Raw genomic sequence first — 27977 nt, 5'->3', positions numbered from 1 at the left:
TGACGGAAAGCCACTGTTAACAATCTTTTTCCGGATGAGGGTTGGGTTAAATTCAGCAAATATTCCACCTTCCTTTGTTAAAGGATTGTACTTGCTGGCCCGTCCAAAATGATGCACTTCAAAAATTTCAACAATTTTGTAGCCATCCAGAACTGCTTGATTTAACATGGGCGTTGTCCAGGCTCCCTCAAACAAACACTCCGAGTCATCATGACCACAAGGAAAGGCAATATTAATATCGATGGAGCACTGGCGGCAAAGGGTGTACACAATTCTTCCGTCAGGTAGACGTAGAGGCAATGTAGGAATGAACAAATTAGCAGGCGGGAGTACTACACAATGAACAACGCCAGAATACCGGGAAATGTCGTAATCGAAGTCGTGAAGTACAATTTCAGGATGGCCAATCGGGAACTCCCCAAAAACCATAACTGAAGGATACAGGGAAATAACGTCATACGTTTTTCCTTTATTTGGCAGCTGAATGGACTCATACAGCGAAAAAACTTCGGTCCTCCCTCCGACCAAACTGCCGCGGACGTCCAGCCGTGGGCGAAACTTCAAGGATTTTATCATTCCAGCTTTCTTTTCCTGGTCAAACTCGCACTCGTACTTGATCACCAGTGCCTGTACATTCGGGTTCGATTGGATCGCTAGATTCGTTTTCGCAGTCTCATCGCGAATTTCTCCAAACGTTTTCATGCGTACAGTATTCATCCTTGAAGGGTCCGGGAAATGTATGGCACAGCCGTGCCAAAAACATCCATGAAACTGGTACACCGTTTTTTCCACGGGATCCCACCCGTCTACGGGAAACTGCTTGATACGTTTTTCTCCTCCAGGAAAGCGGCAAGTTTGGATTTTCACCCCTAGGATACGTTCCATGTGCGCCATCCATTCCAACGCTTTGTTGCTTTGGTTATGTCGACTGCCGTAGCCGGAAGATGGCATGATCCCGATGCATTTTTCCGCGAGAAAATGCACTTGAAATCCTAGCATGACAGCGCTTGGATTCGTAGGCTGCTCGAAACACTGAATTCCCGGAAATAACTCTTCGAAGCTCTTCTGTGTGATTTTGCAACATTTTCGTAGAACCAAGACGTCGTTGGTGCAGTATAGATTTAGTTCATCTTTGAGATTATATACTTTTAACTGTTTTTCCGCATACCATTCATCAAATTCCTTCTTTTTCTTAGGATCCATAAGGCTGTAGTCAAACAGCTCTTTTTCCGGAACAGGGCCAACGTATTCTGCATTGACGGGAATATTAAAGCGGTAAGGAAAAAATCCTTTGGCCACTAAATTGCCGATCCCAAGATCGATTGGTAACTGTGCCAACGAGCGGGGCATGAAGGAGAGGCTGTCAATGAAACGTGCGTCCGGACCGGGAACGGTAATCATTGTGACATGTGTTCCATCCTGCATTTTACGGGGCAAATGACCTTCGCGCTCCAATGCACGAAGAATGAACAAATGATCATAGTTTCGGCCATTATGAGATAAAAATACACAAGACTTTATCTTTTTGAAGACAAATTGCAAAAATTCTTCGGCGCATTTTGGCCCAGAGTATCTGAGGATAAAGTCGTCGTCGTGTAACGCCATCACAACCAAATAATTTGGGTAATGGTATCGGTTTGCGTCAAAGCCGGATTCGAAATCGAGCACGAACTTCTTTTTGATGAAAATTCCCGTATCGCCTTCATCCAAGTCCTCCTGTATGCCATTACCGGTAGACTCAGCTCCATCTTCTTCAATGAATCCATCCAGGCTGCTGTGATCTTCGTCGTCAGCATTATCGTCATCACTGTCAGCAACGGTACTTGTCGGAATGCTTTTTGTGCCACGCTTTTTTCTTTTCTTTCCAGCCTCCAGAGCTTTCGTCCCGGCAAGAATATAGTAAAGATGATCACTTTCGCAGAATTCTCGACAATTATTGCAGAACACAGCGTTACACTCATGTGGGTCCGAGAAGTGCCTACCATCCGGCGGGGCAATGTATTTCCCACAGTCCAAGCATTTAGTCCATGCCTCGCACACGGTTTTCTCTCCATTTGTCCTTCGCGCAATGGTTTTTTCGTGCAAATCAAAGCACTTTTTCGAGAAGAATGTCCGATTGCACTTGTTACAGTGGTGCTTGCCAGCCGGAGGACCACAGAAGTACTGAAAACACGCTGCGCATGGTCTTGTGCATCTGTGATTAGTTTTCTGGTACGCAAAGTCTCCACAAATTTCACAACGAAAGTATTTTCCAACAAGAGCCCAAGGTTTCGACACGCAGTCGAAATGGTTGCGGCTGTACACAAGCGCAACTACGTTTTTCCGATGTGGAGAGTTGTACATGATATTCAAATCCAGGTCGGCGTCAAAAATGATCAATTGGCAGTCATATTTATTATACAGCAGCCAGGAAAACTTGTCCACATCTTCGAACGAGCATGGTCTCTTTGGGTCAACCTTGGCTTCGCGGCATAGCTTCCTTGCTGCGGTAAATTGCGCTGCGTAGCGCGAATCCTTAATTGACTTTTGGTTTCTTTGTTTCAATGCGATGGCCAAACCGATGGCGATTGCTCTTGAGCAGCATAAAGAGTCATTCGGATCTTTATCAAGGTTAGACTGTACCTTGATTACTCACTTTTTTTCTCCAAATAATCGGCAATTTTGAACGTAGTGTTGCGCAGCGTTCCGTCCAGCTCCCTGTACGTCCCGGCAAAGGTGAACGTGTACCGGACACGGTTATCCAGGACGAAAAAAGCTGCTCCAGAGCGATTGATGCGGTCAATTATTGCCAAAATGGTTTCAGGTTTTAGATCCTGAGCAGGCATGACGGGAGTGGAGAACGTGGAGTCTATGTGCTCCGGATGACGGAATACCATACGAACCCTATCGTTCGGGTTTACACAATGTTCCCGAAATAGGGTTCCAATAAGTTGTTCATAAAACTTCCCCAGCGCATATTCTGCTTCGGCAAAACTCATCGTTTCATATGGAATCACATGATGAACCGTAAAGTTGTCTTCCAACGCCGGAAGGCGTTGCCAGGAACCGTTGTTCGCGTTGCTCCCTCGATCATGAACATCCTACAAAGTGTAAATCTCTTTAGTGAACTGCGATGAATAAGTTAGAGGAGACTGTAAGGAGAGTAGACTGACAAGCAGAGACGTGTGCAAAGCCATGCAGATGTTAAAATTCGTTTATGAGCCGTTGCAACTGGCGCGCTTCCTAAAACTATGTACCGAGTGTAGATTATAAAGGCGTGGCATATCTTCAGAACGTCCCCTGTTCGATTTTTGTTGCCGGTTTTCTTCTCTGCATCGTCATAGATTGCATTTAGAAAGTATTAAACAAATATTTAAATAATGTTAACGCGTAAAATAGCAAAGAAATATTTAAACAGTTTTGATGGCACATATTTAAGCGAAAGAGTGAATCGCATCTAATGCGCATTCTCTGTGCGCTTTTTATCATTGCACCATTATAGACCAGAACGAAAATCGTAATTTGTGTATTTGAGCTTCCAAATTAGCGTCGAGATCACACGAACCCGATAAACTCAAACCGTATCAAATATTTGCGATTTATTCATGGAATATCGCTACATTATTAAATCGTGTAATGGTGGGGAACAAACAACTTTTTCTTGCTAAACGGTTAATTGGACATGGATTCGGAAATCACTATAGTTGTGTTTAACTACTGTGCTCCCCCGAAATCCATGCACATTATACCGAAGTTATAAAGCAATTACAAAGCTCCCAGTAATAACAAAAGTTGTTAACCCTGAAATCAGCAGTATCTCTATTATTGAACTAGGAGATGGTAGAGATGGTAGCTTATCAAAAAAAGCGATTTTTCATACGTATTCTACAGGATATTGATAAATTGTTATGATAAACTATTTTTTATATATGAGTTGTCAAATATACAGCGCCATTCGTACATATTTACAGACAAAATATATAGTGCACATTAAATTTTGCAAAGGCTGTAGGCGACATTTATGCGACATAGAAAAACATTTATGCGACAAATATTTCCCGATTGTTTTCTGTGAGATATGTGTGCCATATTCCCGATATTCTACCCCATTTTATTATGCTCGATATTCTGACTGAATTTACTGAGCACACAAAATTTGTAGTAGCATGTAAGTCTGACTTCCGGCCGAACACCGCTAACCAATAAATCGTAGTCTATCGAGCAATATACAGTACTGGAAATAGATCTGATAAACATTTCTGGAGTTGCGGTTAAATTTGCGGCTTCAGTATTTAGTTGTCAAACATACAGCGCGATTCGCACATATTCAGAAACAATATAGCGCAAAATAAAATCCTAAAGAGAAAATACGAGAAAATATTTATGCGACAAATATTTTCCGATAGTTTTCTGCGTGATATGTGTGCGATATTCCCGATATTCTGCCCCGTATTATTATTATTGCTCGATTTTCTGACTGAATTCACTGAGCATACAAAATTCGTAGTAGCATGTAAGTCTGACTTTCGGCCGAATTATGTATGAATTTCGCCCATAACAAACACCGCTAACCAATAAATCGCACTCTATCGAGCAATATGCTGGGAATAAATCCGATAAACATTTCTGGAGTTCATTACCATTAAAGCAAAATGAAATGAAATGTTTCAATGAAATTCATCTAAGCAGATATATTAATCCCAGACTCTGAAAGATTCGCTCCAGAAAATTATTACGAACTGGCGTCTCGTTCGTAAAGTAACTTTTTTACTGCTTGCGACATACTGTGGTCAAGTGTACAGCGCGATGAGCGTGAGTTTTCAAGGCTCTGAGTTCGAGTCTCAGTAATTATTTTTTTATTGTTTTCAGTCACTGACCATTAAAAAACTGAATCAAACAGTGCCATATCGAATAACAGACACAACAAACGAGGTATGCAGTCTTAATCGGCTTTTGGTTCGGTTTTATTAAGTTATGGCAGCACAAGCTAGTTACAACGCTAATCAACATAAGCACGAACACACTGATGCAACATTAAGCACACAAACGATACAACTGACGATTCGGTGATGAACTAATGCGATAAATTACATGGAGCAAATTTTTGATGCAATTATCCGGTAACAATATAGTTCTCACACACACAACACGCTTATGATCGCATTCTCACGTAATTAATAACTCGCCTATTTTATCAATAATATTCGTTATTTGATATTTTTTATGATATTCATGATGAGTACATACGCATTCCCATGCAGATATGGCTGCTCTTTGATTTATCTAGCTTGTTACCGATGAAATTTTACGCGCGTTGACACATTAACGCTGGCTCAGCGCTCAGTGCATTAGTTTTCTTACTTGAGGTTCCGAGTTCGGTTCCCAATGTCAATTTTTTTTATTCTTGCTTTTATTAATACAGCTGAATTTAAAACACATAATGAGAGAACATAAATAATGCGAGAACGCAAATAAGGAATAAAAAATTATTCGGACGATGGGCGATACTCACGGAAATACAAGGTTTCCCAAAAGTTTTTAATAAAATCTAAATGTTTCTCTTTGGCCCAGCGACGTTATTGTTTCTTCTTCTCTTTTCTTTTACACCTACAGTAATTCGTTTTATTCAGTTAATTAAAAGCACAACGGAAATAACAAGATAACATAACATAATAACAAGATGCCACATTATTAAAATTATTTGGCATGCACCCGCTGAGGCATTCATGCCAGAAAACTCAGCAAAATCATCGCAATACTGCATTAATGCGGACCCAGAAATAATATTGACAGGAATAGAAGGAATAATACTAACAGATTGTAGACAGTATTGTAAACAAGTGCGCAATTCAGTTAATACGGCAGAAGCTACGAGAAGTAAAACCTACTTAGGATCAGCGGATCCTTCGGCATCGGGAGCAGGTGAAGCGATTCCACCGGCTTCCTCCAAAGCCTTCTCGGCCACGTCCAGTGCCATTGGCGGGAAGTCGTCGTCCACAATTCCGGACGTACCGATCCCTCCGGCATGTTGGGCCACGTAGTTGGCCATGTAGCCTAAAGAAAATTCGGTTATTTATATCACTTAGATATATTGTGAATTTATTCACTCTATAAACTGCTGCTAAAAAATATATTCCTCTAATTTTATTTTCCGGTCTAAAATAAATTGGAAAACATTTTCTACTGATTTTATTTACCGACTAAAAATACATCGGAAAATATATTCCACTGATTTAATTTACCGAACGAAAATAATTCGGGAAATATAAATTCACTCACTCTGCTGCGATCCTCGAGTGCGTTTCACACTTGGCCCAGCTTGTCCGGTGGAAGATGTTGCCTCCTGGCTCATGCAGCTAGCTCCAGGCTGCGACAGCCGCTTGTTCTGTGTACCACCGGACGGTCTAAAGTACCCGGGGAATGTTGATGGATTTTGGCGCATATCTAGATAAATAAACAAAATAATAAATATACAAGTGCTAATATACGATTAAATTTTACTTACTTGGCTGTGCTCCACGCTGGAACTGTACGCCTGACGGCCCCGCCACTGGATTACTGGGTCCAGATGCCCCCCATCCGGTGCCTGCTTCCCGTGCCGGAAGTTGCTGCTTCGGTCCGGATTCCGCTGGCACAGTGGTTTTGTATGCCCATCCCGGCAAGCGCAAGTTGGCATTGGCATGGGTGCCGTGCCAATCGTTTCCGCTTCGCTCTTCATGCAACTCCTGGGCGGCGGACAAGACGCCTAGGATACGTTCAGCTTATGCGCAGTAACAATTATATTCAATCATAGAAATTATTTTTTGTAAATAAATTCCTAAAAAATATGATCGGGAAAATATGTTATGAAAAATCTCATTGTAACTTACCGCCGTTTCCGTTGGAACCAGCGCGATGAAATTCAAACAGCCGGCCATTTTGCTCAACATAACCATCATTTTGAACGATGATAGAGGTCTCGGTGGTTCGGAAAGGAATGTCCGGCATTCCTGGATTCGGATAGCACTGTCTCGATAAATTTTCGAACGACAGTATTCCTGCTGGCGGATACGGATTGTAAATCGGACCAGGAATTAGCTCCATGGCCACCTGTTCATTATTTTCAACCACATGAAGAAATTCGATCAGTTTGTGCGCCTGCAAATAAAATCGGTTAATAATTAAGCAACAATTTCTACACAGTGATATTGCAAAGCAAAATTCACTCAATTACAATATAAAAAGTACTTGACATACCCACAAAACCATTTTCCGTGTCATCGTGTTTACAGTTTTCTCATTGTAGTAATCCTGCCGCTGCTGACCACGAAATCCCACAGGGGTGACACCGCGCATCGGATCGTTGGCATCAATCCAAGTGACCCGACGCTGGTCAGTTCTTTTATTCCCGTCAACGATTTGGACAACGGAAAACGCCATCGGTGCGTCTGGATCTCCCCACAGATAAATCAGGGTCTTGTCACATCCGAAAAGATACTCTGCCCCTGATCGTCGATCTCTCTGGGGCAACAGCGTCATCCCCAAATTAGCGGCGGCGGTTATTTGGCACGGACAACAATATCCGTAAAATATTTTTCTAGAATTGTATTTGTACGTACAATCAGCGACAACCGTAAACAAATCGGTAGGAACCCTGCATGGGAGGGGGTTGCCGCGGATGTCCAAGTAGGTAACATTCGGAAACATTTCCATGATGGATGAAGGAGGTGGGATGACAGACAATTCATTGTTCTGAAAATAAAGGAGTTTCGCGGATGGATAGGTACCGACACCTGCGGGGAACTCCTGCAGCGATGATGAGCTGCAGTCGAGCACTCCCTGCAAATCCTCGACGATGCAATCTTCTGGAATTACGCCTCCTGCGCTGAGATGGATGAAAGCGCTCCCAAGGAGCAAGACCAACACACTGAAATGCATTGTGACCAATAACATTCCAAAGAGAAGATGAATCGCTGAAATAATACAGAAAAATGGAATTGTGGGCAGGAGTTGTGGGCAGGAGTTGCATTGTGAGCAGATTTTGAGGCAGCATGATGTAGTATAGACCGAGCGGTATAAAAACCCCGCGCTTGTGATGATTTCATTAAGCTCCTAAATCTGCATTTCGGACGTTTTAATATTTTCTTAAATTCAGATTGTCAACAACATCCCAAGTTCGATTTTATTCCACAATGGACCCACGCGCGTTCAAACGTTCGGTGCGGCACGGCAACGCTGCCCCCCTTGGAACACCGGTCCCCTACTATGATGTTAATTCGGAACAGATGCAACCTCCAAGACCGTTGGAGAATACCTTGGGGTTTCATCTGGATCCTCACAACTTTAATGCGCTGACACAAAACGACCTTGAATAAATAACTTTATGCTGAAAATATTATGTCGAATTTACTTTCTGCTGAAAATATTTGCCGCACTATATTCACGCGGAAATAAATTTACGGTGAAATTATTTGCCGCACTATATTCACGCGGAAATAAATTTACGGTGAAATTATTTGCCGCATTATATTATTGCGGAAATTATTTTACTAACATTTGATTTGCCGCACTGTATTTATGTGGAATTTACTTTCTGCTGAAAATATTTGCCGCACTATATTCACGCGGAAATAAATTTACGGTGAAATTATTTGCCGCATTATATTATTGCGGAAATTATTTTACTAACATTTGATTTGCCGCACTGTATTTATGTGGAATTTATTTTCTGCTGAAAATATTTGCAGTACTGCCCCACTTTGCAGGTTTCGTTACTTCTTCAACTACCACGGAGACAAGCGATATCGAGTCGACCCAGATCACATCCCGTGAAGTTCTCACTGATGCGCCCACGGTACCCGGAAAGTGTTCCGACTGGCAGTTCAACATCTTCCCAGTCTGTCATGACGCCAAACCCACCGATTTCCGCTCCCACAAGTGGTAGGTAATTCAGCCGTATATTTATTGTATGGTTTTAAATCGTATTATTTTAAAATTTCTATAGCTTCTACCGACACTGAAATGACAGCCGGGAACGTCATTTATGCTGCTGTCGGGGCGTTCGCTGCTCTCTTTGCTTGCGGATCGATCGGTTGCGTGCTGTGCCGTTCTTGCCGACGCTCGGAGCGCCTTGCCCAGGATCCCCGGCGCGATGCCATTGAAATGGGCGAGGTGTCTCCCATTGTTGAGACGACCGACCTGTAAGCGCATTGCGTCTCACCAGTGCACATACATTTCTTTTGTTGCTCAGCGGCATTGCCGTATTGTATAGAACTAAAGCTAATGATCTGTAGATGATTGATCTTTATGAATTTTTATGGATTTTATTCTGAGCGCCTTCTTGTCCATTCAGCGGAATGCTGATGAGCCGTATAAACTAGTACCAATGATCTGTAGATGATTGATCTTTATGAATTTTTATGGATTTCATTCTGAGCGCCTTCTTGTCCATTCAGCAGTGATGGGATTTGTGTTATTGTACAAAGCAGCCGTATTTTGTTTGCGAATAAATCTCTGTTTTATAGATTTCATACTCTATTCGACCTGAAAAAGAACTGTGAATAAAAGTCTAGTGAATTACCTGAATATTAAATACTAAAGAATAAATACATATTAAATAATTCTATACTGTAAAAAATTTAATTCAAATAATTAACAAATTAACACCATACGTACCTGTTTTTTGATTTGCTAAAGCAACCGGTATTCGCTTATCCGGCCATGGTATTCGCTTATCCGGTATTCGCTTATCCGTACACGTACATAATATACACACAGACCGTTGACACGCACCGCCGCACACTAATTAGTGGCGATCAGCTGATGCCGACCACCTGCCGTGACCTTTAACCCCAACCGTTGCAACGGCCGGTAAGTTACCCCTAATTACCTACGCCCGGTGGGTGGCCCGCTATAAGCGGAGGGGTATCTACTGATATAGTGCTGTTTCTTTTCAATTTCATCCAAAACGCTTTTGAACTGCGAAACGACTGCGAAGTTAATGTTACTGTTACTGGTAATGTTACTGGTAGTGTTACTATGACGGGCACCAATAGTGATAACCGTTCTGGTACTGGTGCTTGCAGTGGTAATGAGACTGGTGGTGGTTATAATAGCGGTACTTCTATTGTAATCGTACAAACGTTACGGTTACTGTTACTGCAGTGCCTGCAAATGTACGAGGTAAATGAATGTTAGGCTAATACAGTAGACTATAAGATACTGATTGAGTAACGGCTAAAGCTTCTTTAAGGGTTTTTACTACTGCAAACTAGGACAGTGAAAGCGAAGCGTAGGTTTCCACAACGGCTAACGTACAGGTAAATGTTAAAGAAGGCAAAGGGTACGGTACGCCGACCCCGTATTTGGACGCGCGAGCTGTGTACCGATGTACTTGTACTACACTTATCTCATTATATCGCGTACCCAAACCGAAAAAATCAATATCCGCTCACCTTCTCCACAACATTGTTTAGGTCCTGTATGGATTATTGGCGCAATATGAAGGTCTCTGAGTCACCGACAAAGTGCTGTACTCTGATTTGATTTCACAAAGCAGGCGCTGCGTGTCTCTTGGCGTTCTGGCAGCTAGAGTAGAGTGGGGCCGCAGCTCTTCGCTCTGATGTGTTGTATTCGATGTCTGTATTATTTGGAAATCGGTCCCCCGTTTCCGTAAAGCTACTGGACATAACGCGTGCCTTTAGAACGCTTTGTGTTGACTCTATTCTGGTTTTGTTTTGCATGTTAGTGACTCTGCATCAACGATGGCGCCATCCCTAGACCACCGAACCCACCATGACTTTCTGCCATGGAAATCGACATTCTATGCTTTGGTATGGAATTTCTCCGTCATCCAACTTTTGGTGGCGTTGTTATCCGTTTGCATATGGTTCCCACCAGGCAAGTACCGTCTGTATCTTTAGTTAGCATTCTCAGTTTTTATTCCTACCAATTGTCATTTGCGAATGTGGCGTACTGAAACAATTCAACTCAATTTAATCTATTTTTTTCGCATAGAATTTAAAATATTAATGATAATGTCTTCCGCTCTTTGCTCGAAATTCTACACACGTGACATGCTCAATCAGATTTCAGGATTACACAATCATAGCGGATGCATGAAATTAGTCAAATTACAACGCTGTAAGTAGTGTCAACTGGAAATGTGATAAGTTTAATTATTAAGTTCTCTAGTGTCTCAAATGTTTAGCTGTTGCAGCATCTGGGACGAAGAAGATTTTATAATTTTAAAGATTTGTATCGAAAATAGTTTGCTCAGTTTAAATGTGTACTAATCGCTTGAGACTAATGTACTAAACGCTTGAGACCTCTTTTTTTTTCATCCGAGATCAAACAAATTTAATCGGTTGCCATGTCTCTGGGTTGAAGGAACATTTTGCGTACATTCTGACCGCCGCTGTCGTAATTGTCAGCACTTACCCACCTGCGTCGAAAGATAATGGATAAATGCAGATATGTGTTCAGTTGCGGAGTAGCAACGTTTTTTCCTTAGAAGCCAGCCTAAAAAAAGTACAACTGCTACGCTTTGTTGCTAGTATCTTGCACCCAATTTCCTAAGTAAAGTTCCATGCCAACAGATGGGAAATTGTTAGCGCTTTACTTTTCTCGAATAAAGAACGATTTAGATCCTCACGCGTAACTTACGCGTGAGGCGGAGTTACGCCGGCGGCGTAACTGAGCCTTGTTATTCGAACAGTAGAAAATGGTTCATCCGACTAACTAACTCTACACTTAGCAGGCTATTCTGCTGAGCAACTGACAAAAACCGATACAATACAAGCAGCTCAACAGTAGCATAGCAGAATAGTAAAAGTAGTATAGTAGCTCAATCGTTAACCGTGAAACTTCGGACAAGACCATCAGCGCTGTAAATTGTAAATAACCCAGAAGACATAGTGTTGCCAAATTTTGCAGACAACACGGTGCACAGCAATCTGGCCATGGGATACACTTTCAACACGTGGTCCTTGCTGTATAATCTTGCTAGATTGATAGTGAGTCGCTGGGGCTACGAATACTACACCGGCGGCCGGGAATCGATTCGCGACCACCGAGCGCCGGGGTTCTGGATGGGAAGAGTTTACTTGGCCTGCATGGTCATCAACGTCTTTGTCGCTCTACCCTAGGGATTATCCTGCAAACCGCTCTACAGAAAGGACCCGGGGCCATGATGCTCTTAACGGCCGTGTCAATTCTGTTTCTAATTGGGAACGGTGCGTGCATGGTCGTCATTGTCATTGCGATTAGAAAAGGTGAATTGCCAACCGCCGCTACCGATCTACTGCTGGATCCCGCAAACTGCCGCGCTTGGGATAAAGCTATGAATGTGGTATATATTAATGACTATTATGATTGGACGGTGTTCCAGGCTTTCATCAAACTGTCGTTAGGATTATTAGCGTTGCCCGTGGCGATATTGTATAATCTATATGGTACGTAAGTACAAATTCAAACAAACAAACTTACGCAACTACTGTCACGAGGAAGGTCTAACACCCCCTCGAAATAACAGATAAATCTGGAGGTGGGAGAACAAGGGTCTCCCACAAAAGAAGAGTTTATTGCCCAAATGGGAAAAAATACAGAAATAGGGGAAAAGGGAAGCAATAAACTGATCATTTCCACAGGAAATGCAGGAAATGTGTACCAGCAGCCACCTAGGGTGGCTGCTCCATACAACTAGCATGCACCGTGACAGTACATACTTATTTCTGCAATATGACCTTATTGAAATTTGGTATAATGCAGGTTGTCCATGGGCGATTGTTAACGCGCTATGGTAGTTGACTCAGCTGCTGCTCGTCAAATACTGATAATAATATGATTAGAGGAAGAAATAAGGACAATATTTATATGTGTTTATACATAAAGCCAAACGTATACCGTAATTATCGATTTGTGGCCCTGGGGTACAAATAGTTCGAACTCTATGGCGGAGGGGGGCTTATTTCGGGGAGGGGGTGCAATTTCGGGGGGTGGCCTTATTTTTCGAACGGTATATTTTGGGATGGGGCATTATATTTCAAACAACTGCTCCCCCTATTCTAGTAAAAGTGAACGTGGTGACTGGTGGGTACCGACCAGTATATATGCAACAGAACAACCTTGTCAGCATTTTGGAGCATATACTTACTTAGGTACCTATGCAACTGTGTTGATGTCCGTTTATTGTTTGTTCACAATAACAACAATTTTTGCGATGCAATTTGCGATATACGTATATATAATTTTGCCGCGCTTGACATTTATTAGCGGCCCCCTGGGGCGTAAATTCGGGGGGTGGCCTTATTTTTCAAACAGGGTCGGGAAAGGGGGCTTATTACAAGGGGGGGGGGGGCTCTTATTGCGGGGAGCCACAAATTCGATAATTACGGTATATAACAATAACATTAGAGGAAATAATTTTATTTTGTTATGGCGACAATGGTACGTAGTGTAGTTTTGAACTTCAAAGCGCTCAGTATGCGCTACAGAGTAGCTGTTCCTTCTCCTTGCTCTGTAAACTGTCCATCAGGCTGTTACATTTAAGAAAGATACTAAAATTTCTAATGTAAAACGCCTAAACAGGTACAAGAATGTCAGAATATAATTAGTTTTGTATTCTCGTTTGTATTCCCGTATCCCAACCTGAGTCAGCAACCTTATACTACAGAGCAATACACTTTGCGCACACTCGAGTTTTCGGAGCACAATATCGATGTACATTGTACAAGACGCTATAAAGATCATGCCGTACGTAAGAAAAAAACCAGTTAAATTGCTGTTTCGAAGCTGCGTGGTCCGATAGTCAGCGTTATTGCTAATACTTTGACTGCAGGCTGATCACACGTCTCAGAACAGAACATGGGTAGCTAGAGTTATAAAGGATGATTATCATGGCTTGCTTATTTTGCGAATTAAAACGAATAATTGATTGTTTTCAGAATTAGACACGATTGGGGAAACCGTAATCTATGGAACGGTGACCACGGCATGGATAGTGGTCTACAACGTTTTCGGATTGTTCGGCTTAGCAAGACGCATTGAGCCGCTGCCCCCGTCTCGACGACCCACACACCGCTTTGGGACGACGCGTGGACGGGATTTCTTTTGCATCTACTCATGTTGCGTGTTCATCACTGCGTTGTGCGGCTTTATGCCTGCCATCGTTGAAGCGGGTCACCAAGGAACAGCGCAAACGGCGTTAATTTCAGCCAGCGTAAACCAAATTCTACTGGTATTTGCCATAATCTGCGTGGAGCTGGTCTTTGCCTTGTGTTCGAAGTTCATGGGCGCGTATGAGCAGCTGAGCGAAAGACCACGTAGCGCACCTGTGGAGACCATTTGTCCATGCCCTATCGCGACAACGTCCGTTCTGTTGCCACCGGGTGCCCCTACCGCGACCGACGATCCTCTTGCGTACACTGACGTGGTGCCGGAAGACGAAGCGGATCTCCCTCCATCTTATTCGGAGGTGACAAATAATGTTACCAATGATCGCTGCAATAAAAGTCGGATCGATTGGGCTCGTCTGCAAGCTGGTGGGTAGAGCGAAACTGTAGTGCTTAAAGAAGCGTTTGGAGAAACGGCCATGTCTTAGCAGTCCGCTGTCAGAATGTTGGAATGCTTACTGCGTGATAACTGCAGTAATTGCATGAATTAACATTCTCTGGCCATTTACTAATCCGTATTTGCCGTATTTTATCATCGGTACTCGTGTACAGAGTATATAGAAATACAGATTCAACGTACAAAAAATTGTAAAATTGGTGCCATGTTTGAATGTTTACTGTACAAAAAGGCGTTTCTCTGTTCGAGCCCAGTGATGCGATTTACATGCAATGGATGTGACCCCGAAAGTGACATAAAGCAAAAGTTGAAGAACAACTTCTATTTCTTGTGTTTCTTTCTACTAAAACATTCGATTCCCCATTCTTTACTGAAGAGTAAAAAAAACACGCAGTACTAAGAGCATAATGTACGTAAGTACAATAGGTTTATGCACACAGAGCTTTCCTGTATGCCGCGCAGGAGCAGTCAGTGGGTTCGACTTATTCTGGAGAGAAAAGCCATGTAAACGATTTTTATACTTGGTTTTTTCTTTTCTTCGGGAACACATAAACAAAATTGGTGCAAAAATTAAAATTTGATATACCGTAAAAATCGAATTATAAGCCCTGGGCTTCAAAAGTTGGAACGTGCTGTGGAGGGGCTTTAATTACGGGCATGGGCTTGTATTTTGGAGGGGGGGGGGCTATTATATTTCAAATGTGTTTTATAGGCAGCATTTGTGTGCATTTTATATGGCCCATGGGCATCTATTTTGGGGGGGCTTATAATTTTCGAACCACCTCAAGGGGGCTCTAATTACCGGGAGGGCTTCTATTATGGGGGGGCCCATAATTCGATTTTACGGTATTTGTAATTTTGTCTTTGCAACTAAAAGCCGATACATTTTTAAACTTTCATTTTACAAAAAAATTTGTTATGAAAAGTTCATGTGGCAGAAAATATCGAGAAAATACTTATTGCTGGCAGCAAGAAACGAAATGGAACAGCAGTAACCTACCAAAACGCTTCAGAGAGTCTCAGAACTTCCAAGACCGATCTCGAAAAATATGGCAGATTTCTGTTTAGGTCTGGCAAATATACCAGGTACGCAAATTAGCACAGTTATCTACTATACATATTTAAGTAGATACGTGAAAATCAAAGCAGGACACATCAGTGGAAATGTTATAGAAAAGGGCAATGGATCAAAGACAGTTCGGTTTTTGCCCTGTTAAAGTAAATTAACTGCAAATGCTTTTGTAATGGTTTTCTGCTGCTGTAAATCAGCATGGTAAGGCAAAGGGCACTTAAGATTTACACAGTGGCAAAGACGATGATGCAAGGCAAGGCAAAGGGCGACAAAAATACAGTACACCGACCCAGCATATGGATGCACGAGCTGTTCTACTGATGTGCTGCACATTCAAACCAGTATATATCGCGTACAAACCGAAGAAATCAATATTAGATCACCTTCCTCACTACATTGTGTCAGCCCGTGTGGATTGCTGCCGCGTTACGAAGGTTACAGTACTGTTCTCCGTTACCAGCAACTTGCTGTACTCTGAGTCTTCATTCAACCACGACGACAACAGGCACTGCGTGGCTCATGCCGTCCTGACAAGCTAGAGTAGAGTCGAAAGCCGGACCGCAGTTCTTCGTCTTAAAGTTCTTGGTATTTCAAGATTGTATTAGTAATAGTGGGGCACTAGTTGTCTCTTCTCGTTCACTTACTGGAAAATAACGCTTGCCTTTAAGGCGGTACGTGTTTACTTTGTGCTGGGCTTTCTTGCAAATTAGTGGCACACTGGCACTGCATCAACGATGGTGTCATCCCCAAACCGAATCGCCAATGATATCTTGCCATGGAAATTAACATTTTATGCTTTGATATGGAATTTTTCCGCAATCCAGCTGATGATGGGACTGTTGACAGTATGCATATGGTTTCCGCCAGGCAAGTAGTTTTCAGTTACCACTCCCAAGGTTCAGTTAACACCGTCACTATAATTGTTAGTACGGTACTTCCCACCCTGCATCAAACAATTACACTTTTATAAGCGACAAATACCCACGTAATGCGTAGCACCGTCTTTTCTAACGATTTTTGTGGTAGGAAGCAGACTTGTGCAGATATGGAACATTGACCCAGCGTTAGAGTAAAGAGAAAATGCGAGTATAAGTTACGCAACGAGTTAGGCTATCTTGGCATGAAAACCGGGTGTCGAGTTTCCCCTCGAGTTGCGCTATCACAGAATGCAGTATTATGAAGTTACCTTGCCGACAAATTTTAATGGTGGGGAATTACGCTGCAGAGTTACGTTACATCTCAACAACTCGAAAATAACTTGCGATAAGTAAAACAGGAAAAAATAACTGTACAGTTCTGGTAGGCAGCAGAACAGGGTTAACACTATCTTTTTTTTCTGACTCCAGTTTTCTCTATTAAAAGCCACGTTAGCCGTTAGGAAACTCGCTACCGTTCCGGGTGTGATTTTCTCGCCGGAAGAGAAATTTAAATTTCATACTTAGTAATTCTGCGTCGATATTTCAAACTGTCAAGAAAGGCTGTTAAAAGAACGGCTAATCCGATGGACAGCACGGTAACTCGACGCTCAGCAACTTAACTCATCCTGCTGAGCAGCTCGTGAAAATCGATAAAATATCTTATTAATTAACCGTGGCAGTCCAGACAGAATTCTTAATGTCTTCGATTTCAAATAACCGGAAGTGTGGTGTTAAATTCTGCAGGCAGCACCGAGCGCAGCCATCTGGCAATGGGATATGTTTTCGACATGTGGTCGTTGCTTTATAACGTTGCTGGATTGATAGTCAGCCGCTGGTGTTATGGAAAATACACCGACGACGACGAAAAATACACCGACACCGAAAATGTTATGGAATCGATTCGCCACCATCAAGCACCGGGGATCAAGATCGGAAGACTGTACTTGACTTGTATGATCATCAACGTGCTGTTCGCACTGGGTGTTATTCTGCAAACCGTTCTACAGAAAGGACCCGTAGCCATGACGCTCTTAACGGCTGTGTCATCTGCGTTTCTCATTATGGACGGCGCATTCATAGTCGTCGCTGTCATTGCGCTGAGGAATGGTCGAATGCCGACCGCCGTCACCGACCTACTGCTGGATCCTTCAGACAAACGCACAAGGGATCCAGCAGCAGAGATCTGCCCTTTTAAACACAATTATGATTGGACGGTCTGCCAGGCTTTCTCAAAATTGGCGTTAGGATTATTAGCACTGCCGGTGGCAATTCTAAATAATCTATTCGGTATGTACTGTACACGTTCAGAGGTTGCGTCAAAACTGCATACTACGGTGCGTCGTGCCATACGTCACGGCATTTAGAATAGGTAGTGCCTGGGTAATACGGTCAATAAAATAATTACAGGAAGTAAAAAAATAAAATAATAATATAATTATGTGTATGTATGAAAAGTAAAACATTATGCAAATACATTAAAGGGAACTTGTTATACGTAATATCTGCGATAATTGCAGTGTCTGGACCATCGTTCAAAGCGCCAACAAAGCCCTCAGTACACGCTAGCTGCATTTTTCCGTGCTATCAAAATTGCCGGGCGCCGTGGCACTTCATCGAGGACAACTAGTCGCAGGGCAGTTGGTCGCAGACATTTTCCATAATAAAGAATCACAGGAAAACCAAGCGAAATACGAAAACCAAGGAAAATACAAAAACGAAAAAACATAAAAGCAATACGAAAGCAAAAGAAAGCGCTGTGTCAGAGACCGCACACTCGAGGCGGTAGACACCTCTTGTGGCTTTGCTCTGTCGCCCGCCCGCACATGGCTACTCCATTCGTGCCGCGCTATTACGCTGCTCACTCAGCGTATACTTTGTCTACGCTGACCAATCAGCGTATTTCTGCACTCTTGGGGGCGTAGCCCAGCGCTTACGAGCGATTCCATGCTTTACGGCATCAGCTGTTGCATACCTGCAGCACCCTGCATCATTATCACGATACTGACTTGCGCGCTCGCAGCTACTTTTTCCACAGTGATACCGCATTGGTTTTCTGTGTTTGTTTGTGGTTGCTTTATTGTTACCAATAAAGGCGATATTTGCCCCATTTTCCATCTGCTTCTGTGTCATATCTGACATGGTAGCAGTATCGCTCGGTTTTCCTTCCTGCGAGACCTCTGATTCCCAGTGAAGGCATCACTCGGTCGAACTACGCTGATCGCCTATAAGTAGGCCAGCAATCCCGCGACCATCATCTCCTGCATCATACAGGCTTCATTGGAAGTCTGCAGCGCGACGGATTATTCATACGGGTCGGTGCCTATAAGTAGGTCCCCTGCAGCTTTGGCTCCCCGCTCAAAAACTGAGTTGGGTACGATCCAGTTTACCAATTAACCACCCTACAGGGTTGCGTTGATACGGGTCAGGCTTATAAGTAGGCCTCCCGCAGCTTTGGCTCCCGGCGCAAAAACTGCGTTCGGTACGGTCCTGACACACCATTACGCCCTATCGGGTGCGCTGCGGCCCTCACGGTAGAAGAGGGTGAAGGGGAGCGACGGAGCAGCAGTTTGGACGAGGAAAAACTCGGTAAGACCTGTTGTGGCGTCGCGAATTTTCGCGAAAAAGTCGCGTGACGTCAGCGTGGTGATTTTCCATAAATTTCAGACCAATCAGAACGCGTGGGAAACTTCCCCGTGTTATAACAGTCATAGTGACTCATACTTTTTTGCAATTTTTGCTCACGGCACGCTACTCGTGACGTAGAGCTTTTTGCAAGACCATTTCGTAACTGACGTCACACTGGTCAGTAAAGTAAACTAGGGCCATAGGAAGCTAACGCTAAACCTGAGCTCTAGCGTACCTGACCAGCACCGACCAGCGATCCAACCCAACGTTCCGGTCCGGACCAAAGACCAAAGAAACTTTCTAAGTCCCAATACCATGGGCCAAACTCACAGCGCCTTGGCCAAGGTGGTACCTTACACCAGCCATGAGCAACTCCAACGGAGATTGCTCAGTCCAATGGACGGGCGCCAGCCAAACCAATATAAGAAGGTGCTCGGGAAGAACTACGCCACGCGTGAACCAACGGGACCCTACGGGTTCCGTAACGCCAAACAAGGCAGTTCTGACCCAGACGAGCCAAACTCGGCCGGCTCTACGAGTTCGGTCGAGGCCAGGGCCAGGCGGGACAAACAAATCCTGCCGGCTGACCTGGAAACCAGTGATGAAAGTCTGGACGCCACCCGGACGACACATTCCAGGAGGCATCCGACGAGTTGTCCGAGGCCAACCAGCCTCAGGACAGCCAACCTGGCGCCGATAGGACGGCCCAGGCCAACAGTGTCCCTCGGGACTTGGCACAACAACCGACCATATCTGGCCCGGGCCAAGTCCAACTTGAGGCGCCAACGGCGGCCACAAGTGAGGACAAGACACGCACCGATGGACCAGGGCCAAACAACTTGGCCCGGTCCAACCTTGACGTCCAGGGTCTGATAACAAGTCCAACCCTATCGGGCTCGGACCAGATCCAACCTGAGGCACCAACGGTGGCCAAAGGTGGACGCAAGGCAAAGGGTCAAGCCAAAAAGGCTGGTCCAAAGGCACATGACCAGGGCCAACAGCCCGTGAGTCAATCGCCAATCATGTTTGAAGTCGATGGCTCAACCCATACAACGCCATCGCCGACCAATGACGTCATCGGCGCGTCTGGCCCGTCCAAACCGGACCAAGAGCCAATTGTGGACCTGGCACAACTAAACAGGGCCACAGCCAGGATGGACCTTAATCAGCCCACCTGGGACATAAACAGCGCCAGCGTCACCCCGCCAAAGCTGATCCAGGCAACCCGACCCGAGGAGATCGACGAAGTCGACCAACTTCGGACCACAGTACGGGACCTGACCAAACAGCTGGCGGACATATCGGAGGCCGCCCTAGCATCCGAACGATGGATGCAGGACGAAATCTCCAAGCACAAAGACCTTGCGTCCAAATCGGACGCAGAGGCTAAACGTGTCTCGGCCATACTGGCCCAGACCCAACTTGAGCTAACCCAGCTCAAGTTGTCACCATGTCCCAATGCTGAGCGAGACCAGCTCGGCAGGACAATCCACAGCCTAGAAATGGCAGTGGTGGGTCGACCGCCACGAGGGTGACATTTTATTACTGCAAGAAGGGTATGAGTAGCAGCCTTTTGATTAAGACACCTAAACCAACTAATAAAACCTGGGAAACTTAAGAAGCCTGAGAAAACATAAGAATACAGAGGAGATATACTAAGAAACATGAGAAAACCATCGTGTTTTAGCTAAACGCTAGCTCGACATTGAGTCTGGTCGGCTTAAAAACGGTTAACAAGTTTCCTTCGACGGAATGACCAGTCACTGTTTTGGTCGTTTTGTAGAATTGGATACCATTGGGGAAACCGTAATTTATGGAACAGTGGCTACGGCATGGATCGTCCTCTATAATGTTTTCGGACTGCTCGGCTTAGCAGGACTTACCGAACCGTCACCGCCGTCTCGATTCCCCACGCACCAGTTTAGTGCGACGCGAGGACGGAAACTCTTTCGCGTCTACACAATTCTCAAGATTGTGGGTGTGCTATTGGCTGTGACAGCCATCATGGAAGCGAACGGGATCCAACAAGAACCAGCGAAAACGGCCTTGCTTTCGGCCAGCCACAACGAAGTTCTACTGGGAGTGTGCATCCTGTGTCTGGAGCTGGTTTCTGCCATGGGCTCTATGGGCATGGGGGCGAATGGGTCACAGAGTGCGAACGAAGGACCACATGCCGCAACTGTGGAAGCCATTCGTCCACGTGCTGCCGCGGCACCATCCGATTTCTTGTCGTCAGATACTACCACTGCTAGTGATGATCCACCGGCGTACACTGGCGTTGTACCAGGAGACGAAGTGGATCTTCCTCCATCCTACGCGGAAGTGGTGAATGCCGCCAATGGTCGCCGCAGCAGAAGCTGGGTCGCTGCCTGGGCAGCTGGTGGGAAAGAGAAAAGCGAGGCAGTACCGCTTAAAGAAGCACTGTGAGAAGCGCCATGCTTTAGAAGAAGGCTGTCTGAATATGTGACTATGTAGTGCATAATATTCGTCATTTCAGTTGTTTTAATTTTATAAGTTAGTAGCCTTTTCGCTTACAAATCCGACAAATGTTATCACGAAACTCGTGTACTTATATAAAGATACTCGCAAAAACAGCAATATATAGCCCGAAGAATGCACACCCGCTCCGTTTCAAGTTTTAACACATAGCGCGGAAGCAAGCTCTTCTTGCACAGCGCTATCGATGTATACGCATTGGTTGGGTGAATGAATCTTTTCTGTAAGATAGCGGATATTAAGTTGTTATAATTTATTATTTAGCACCCTCTTGCCATTTATTAATCCTTAAACCTCCTCATTTTGCCATCCGTATTAGTAAAGTATATAGAATCCCAATACACTGGGGGGCTTGAAAAAATTGATGCCTTTCTTTGATGTCTGTTGCGCGGATAAGCGTTACTATCTTCTATGTTCTAACCAAGTGCTGGCAATTTACGGTACTTCTATTAGCTCTATACGCACTGGATGTTGCATTTGATTTACTTAAAAAATTTTGAACTGCGGAACGACTGGCCAGTTTTAGCTTCTTTTTAATCCCTCATTATAATACGAGTAATATGACATGCAGAACTTGTTTAGCGGATAATATTACGCAGATTTTTTTAGCGCTTTATATATTTACTAACAATCACACGTCATTGTTTTGTGCTTATCGGGTCAGTAACTGAGTACATTAGTGCATATTTAAATAAAATTCAAAAGGAAATTAGTTTACATATTGAGTGATTTAAACGGCCGTGGTCAAACGTAATTACTACTCTTGAAAATACATTTTAGAAGCAGCTGCAAGCCGGACGGTGTCTACGCTCTCTGAGTGCTAACGCGAATAAGATGGGATCCAGCACATGTTGACAGTTCAGCAGTATGGTGCATACATTGCCCACCACATCGTTGTATTCGTCCTGGAACGGGACAAGTGCAAAGAAGACCACGCTAGGTGTCCAGAATAAGAAGAGACTGGTTGTCAGCGTCGTAAGCAGAACGATGCTCTTGTTGGATTTTCTATAACCTTCTTGGAACGTTTCTGCAACTACACGTGCCTTATTAGATCTTACGTACAGAAGAGCTTACGCAGGCACTTACCGTTATCCGAGAGTCTGGTTGCTTGTGCAGCTGGATATGCCGATGGAGGGTCGTGCGTTCTGCTAATGCGGCTTATCGTACTGAGATTGTGGTGCACTTTCTTTCGGGATCGGTGTTTAACGTAGAGAAAATAAGGAAACATGGCGACGATGATGAAGAGCGCGGCGCACGCAGTGAACAAATTGATCATCATCCAGGTCTTCTGCCCGATTGTAACTGACGCATCCAGGTGGCAAATTTTTACGGTTTCATCAGTTGATAATCGATAATAAGTGGCATCCAAAATTATCCCTACGTGAAAAATACTTTACATGACACAAATCACGGGACAGTTACGTAATTCTCTCGCCGGAAGCCAAATAAATCACTATAATCAAGAACAGGAAATTGTAAGTACTGTACAGATAATCATGTACAGTGTACTGCTAAAAGTGTTAATGTAGCAATGTGCTGGTCTATAGACTTTGTGAATCACCCTTTAACCGAATCTATCATTTGAGTAAGTAATACAGCAGTTTTTTTGTAAACTGCGTCAGTGTACCATATATTTCCATACAGTTTCGAGTTTCGAATCGATTTGGTAGGTACCACGTAATACGAGCGCCACATTCTGCGCTTATGTAAATCGACGTTATTGGCTTTAGAAACACTTTCGTTAGTTGCAAAAGAATCATCTCCCGACATTAGTAATAATGCCGATGATGGAGCTGCCAGCTTCTTTTTCCTAATCATATAACGTTTTCTAGCGCGAAAAATATCGAAGCAAAATCGCTTGGTTGGAATATCGCTTGGTTGGAATATCGAAGCAATATCGCTTTGCTGGAATTGTAATTAAAATTGCACCAAGGTCAGTAGTACCTGGCAAAACCAGCGTGTGTCCAGCTAACCATGCTCCCGCCGACAACGCCACCGCCACCCGTTGACTATGATATTGCCGGTACCGAATGGGGAAAGCCGCCGCGCATCCACGATTAACCGTGATGACCAGATGCATGAAGATCTGCACGGTGGGTATGGTCCAGCCGATGTACAGGTACACCGTGCACCAAGACCAACCCAAAAACCACACCGAAAACAAGTCGTTAATGACGTCTAAGACGCTGCCTAATCCCGGATAAAGTATATTCGCTGTTAGCAAACTGATAATGTAGATATTGAAAGAATTCGCGGCGATGCCGAATTTAACAGCAAATAACAATAGTCCGACGGTGTTCGTTATGAGCGCGAGGATGAACATAATCAGCGCCGCTACAGCTACATAATTCCACTGGGGTATCAAACTCGAAGTATCGTTATTATTGACCGTTGCGTTAAGTGTGACATTCGTGTTATTTAAAGTAACTGCCATTGCTTGTCTTAAAACTGTTTCTGTAGGTTGTAAAACGTTTAATAAAAACGAAGGATAATTGTACACGATCAGTTCGGCTCTGTGGAGATCACTACCATAGGAAAATCACCATTACTGCGCCATTTATATCTGCATAATCGTCTCATCATGCGTTTTGTTAAACTAAACAATTTACCGAAACCGGCGCAGTTTGTTATCGATTCTCAACGTCCATGCGCCGCGCTTGATGCCGGCCCAATAATCCATTTTCCAAAAATAATAGGTGGCGAACATGAGGGATTAACTGATGGGCTAAACTTTGCCGTGTCGATAGTGCTAAAGCGTTTTGTAATACTGATTAATGATCAAGAGTCTCACGAAGCTAGTTCTCCAAGGCTGAGGAAAATAGAGGCGCATAATAGGTGCATGCCAGGGTTTATCCACGCTGCCACCGGCTGCCCACTGGTGCAGAAACCGGAAACAGAAGACCGGATATCTTGGGTGACCGGAGAAGACTCCAAGAATCAAAACTATTAACATACGTCCTACATCTACTTCGATGGGCCTGAATAACGGATTTTCGTGAGTTTACTGCCTTAGACATATCGAGCTAAATTTACTGGCGAAATGAAAGCTTTGAATTTAATTTATTCAATGAATAACGAAAATCCACCCATATGTACTTACAGGTTTTTATTTATAGTAAAAAATACCGATAAGTACAATTAAATGTACAATTTGTTAACACTGTTTCGTTATACGCGACAGTTGCCGCTCTTATCCCACAGTTCGCTGCCCACACAAGTGCTGCATACAAACATTCCATTCGGATCCACTGTTTTCTTAATTCCCAGCAGCCGCTCATAATTACTCCCCCAGAACGCTTGCTGCCAGTTGGGCTCCTCAGTGAACCCCTCGTTGAAGTACACTCCCGAGTCGGGAAACCCCTCCCGCCACACTTGAACCCCGCTGTTCAGCACGTCCGTCCGTGCCGCAATATCCGCATTGGACGTCGTCGCATCCCATCCGGTGAACAGATAACAATGCCAGGCGGCCTTGCGCCACGCCGGTGTCACGGATGTCTCGAGTGCCTGTGGATCGCGGCTGCGTACTCCACTGCCGGCTACCATGGTGGCGACGAAACCAGCGGCGAAGCCGTTTTTCTGTACACCGGCCATTAGGGTTTGTGCAGCGCTACGGGAATGTGTTAAGGCAGCCGCCGGGATGAGGCGGGTGCCTAGAGCAATGCGGACACCGGAGTAGAAGCCGTCAAAGACTCCGATCGTGTCCGTCCACGAGCGCCAGTCCTGTTAATTTATAATTAAAATTGTTATTTGAAGATGTATAACTAATATTTTAAAATTGTACGGTGACCTAAACAATTTTTCTTACACATAATTGCTTACTTGCTAATCGACGTTAATACAGTAATTTGTGATTTTTTTCTGTAAACTAATTTGCATTTATATTTAAAACGTACTCACATCGAAGTGATCGTAGTGCTGCGAGAAGGTTCCAAGGTTCGCAAACGGCATCACTAAGAATCCCGATGCGGCTTGCATTCCTACAAGCTCATTCTTTAACGCCTTCGCTTGATCTAAAGCATTGGCTTTATCAGCTGGAACTAGCAGCATCACAACAAACCCATACGCCGGATTAAACAGCATATACCCGCCCCAGCCGATGTTATCTAAATCCGCTGTCCGCCTTGCTAAGACTTCAATAATACTCTCCACCTGTATTGGGTTTAAATTGCCCGTCTTGTTCTGATCCACAACTTGAACGGAGTACGCGTTGAAACCACTAGGAACAGAATGCAACTTGTAAGTAACGGAGGTAAGGACGCCAAAGGTGCCACCGCCTCCGCCGCATAACGCCCAGAAGAGATCTTTGTTCTGGCAGGCGTTGGCGGTCACCAGCTTTCCACTCGCGGTCACCATGGTCATTTCCAAGACATTATCCACCGCCAAACCGAAAGAGGGCGAGAGGACGCTATGGCCACCACCCAGGGTGTAGCCACCGGCTGCCGCGATGTCAAAACAGAAACCAGCAACGATGCAGTATTTTCCGTTAAAATCTTGGTCAACCTGAAAAACAAAAGGTCATTTTATTGCCTTTAAATAAATGGATTTATAAACCAAGAGTTCGCTGACCTTTGCATAAACATCATCCCAGGTTTTTCCACCGGTTACCGTGATGACCGGCTCCGTTAACTGACCGCTGGCGTCACAACCGTTGGGCGTAAATCCAGTTTTCGTCTCCAGTCCACCTTGGAAATTTCTCAACCATAGCATCAGCGCTCCTGGCGCGGTACTACGCCCAAAGTAATCGTGCCCGGTCGTCTTGACCACAATGCGCAGATTATGCTGACTGGCAAACGCCAGTGCTTTCTGGATGTCATCCACTGTGTGCGCCTCCACTCCGTACGCCGGAGTACGGCCTGCTTGACAGACAGCGTCCCAGTCATTGGACGCTTCCAGCGCACACCGCTGTTCGCCCAAATCTTCCCAATTAAACGCCTGCATGCTGCCGGGTTTATTGAGAAGAAAACCCGGGCGGTTGTAGTATTTCTGGATTTGCTGACAGTCGTGGGAGTTGTAGCCGGGCCCACCATAACATTGATATCCTAACATACAATATACATAGGACTAAATGGTCGCATAGCCCCATACCCAGCATTCTGTATGCAAGCGGTGCAGTTCACTTGTACGAAACGGATATTTTGAACTCAGTCGTACAGTGCACTGCGCTGCATTCACACTAAATGTGAAGATGTTGGGTATGCGACCATTTCGTCCGAAGCTGTATAAGCATCTATGCCGCAGATACTTACTCGTACAACTACCGATAGGTGCCTATATTATTAAAGTCCATTTTCTGATGTACCTAAAATGTTATCTAACCTGTCGGATGTGGTATCAACAGACGACCGCCTATAGTAGTATTCAGCGTATTCCACTGATCGACACTTGGCCAACAAGAATCACCAGGAAGGCACCGGCATTTCGCCGTCGATGCTCCATTTGGGCCAAAGTAATCTTGGGCTGTGATGAAAGCCGCGCTGGTCCACACCAGCACCGACTGTAAGAAAAATAAGCTGGTTATTATCTACTGTAACCGGTAAGCAGAATAAGCCTTTCTGGTCAGATGCAACTGTTTTTCTATGTCGTGTCTCTCACTTCCAGTGTCCACATCGCACTTGCGGGCATTATGCGGGCAAACCGTTACGCACAAAACGAGTTTTTACAGTTTTAGTGCATTATTAGTCCGCTAAACCAGTAAATCTGTGAAGGATGTTTTCTATCTCGTTTCCACGATCACAAATGATGCTGTTTTACAGTTTACGGTCAAACGGCTATTCGTTATGATCGAACGCTACTGTAGGATGTCATTTTAGCGCGCGAAATGTGAAAACTGCTGCACATAATACACCTGCAATTTTAATCCAAACCGTTGCACCGGTCGGTGTATAAGCAATATAGAGGCAACAGTTCAGCTGTCGTTGAAGCGGTCGATATAAATTACTGGAATTGTTTGTTTTGTGTAGCGCATTGACCGGACGTCCGTTTCCTTTCAGGTTACTGACGTTTAGCTAATGCTCAGTAATTATTGAGCCTCGGTTAATAAATGGGTGACATGAACGACTTCGAAATCAAGGCCTTTGTTCAGCATGTTTTGTGTAGCGAATAACCATATCGCGATAATCGAGATATTGGCAACTGCGCTTATTTTCAAAGTAGTTTCTTTTTATCATCGCTTTTTTATGCCATCTGTTTCTGATGTCAAATTTTGATCCTGTTTAGGTTTACCTTGACGGAGGACAAAGAAAGCTGCAATAAATGCGAGCATTAAGAAACTGAAAAGGGTGGGGTTTAATTAAGGGCCTGTAGTCTTGTAGACTGTACTGCCCCCTTTTGCATTCCTTGAA

General features: G+C 44.2%; 2 protein-coding genes across 2 annotated transcripts; both read right to left on the bottom strand.

The window, feature by feature from the left end:
- Positions 1-22412: 22412 nt before the first annotated feature.
- LOC129591081 (alpha-2Da adrenergic receptor-like) lies at positions 22413-24343 on the bottom strand. Its single transcript, XM_055486600.1, has 5 exons — positions 24246-24343; positions 24180-24199; positions 23581-23976; positions 22723-23013; positions 22413-22663 (listed from the first exon to the last, which is right to left on the bottom strand). The coding sequence occupies exons 1-5, from the start codon at positions 24341-24343 to the stop codon at positions 22413-22415; spliced, it is 1056 nt and encodes a 351-aa protein (XP_055342575.1).
- Positions 24344-24804: 461 nt separating this feature from the next.
- LOC129591079 (uncharacterized) lies at positions 24805-27475 on the bottom strand. Its single transcript, XM_055486599.1, has 5 exons — positions 27229-27475; positions 26953-27130; positions 26203-26675; positions 25534-26136; positions 24805-25356 (listed from the first exon to the last, which is right to left on the bottom strand). The coding sequence occupies exons 1-5, from the start codon at positions 27256-27258 to the stop codon at positions 24805-24807; spliced, it is 1836 nt and encodes a 611-aa protein (XP_055342574.1). The 5' UTR covers positions 27259-27475.
- Positions 27476-27977: the final 502 nt, after the last annotated feature.

This window comes from Paramacrobiotus metropolitanus, unplaced genomic scaffold, assembly GCF_019649055.1.
Source record: "Paramacrobiotus metropolitanus isolate TYO unplaced genomic scaffold, Prichtersi_v1.0 Parri_scaffold0000044, whole genome shotgun sequence".
NCBI classification, from domain to species: domain Eukaryota; kingdom Metazoa; phylum Tardigrada; class Eutardigrada; order Parachela; family Macrobiotidae; genus Paramacrobiotus; species Paramacrobiotus metropolitanus.
The sequence above is the reverse complement of the archived record's forward strand: the minus strand, read 5'-3'. Positions and strand labels throughout refer to the sequence as shown.

Bases quoted from the DNA above. Each gene is read 5' to 3' on its own strand.
- LOC129591081 (XM_055486600.1), bottom strand. From the start codon at position 24,343: ATGTTCGCCACCTATTATTTTTGGAAAATGGATTATTGGGCCGGCATC. The intron at 23,014-23,580 runs GTACTACTGACC...TTTTTCACGTAG, and splicing joins ACACACGCTGGTTTTGCCAG to GGATAATTTTGGATGCCACT. The intron at 22,664-22,722 runs GTAAGTGCCTGC...GTGTAGTTGCAG, and splicing joins AACCAGACTCTCGGATAACG to AAACGTTCCAAGAAGGTTAT.
- LOC129591079 (XM_055486599.1), bottom strand. From the start codon at position 27,258: ATGCCCGCAAGTGCGATGTGGACACTGGAA. The intron at 26,137-26,202 runs GTCAGCGAACTC...TTTGTTTTTCAG, and splicing joins GGGATGATGTTTATGCAAAG to GTTGACCAAGATTTTAACGG. The intron at 25,357-25,533 runs GTGAGTACGTTT...ATAAATTAACAG, and splicing joins AGCACTACGATCACTTCGAT to GACTGGCGCTCGTGGACGGA.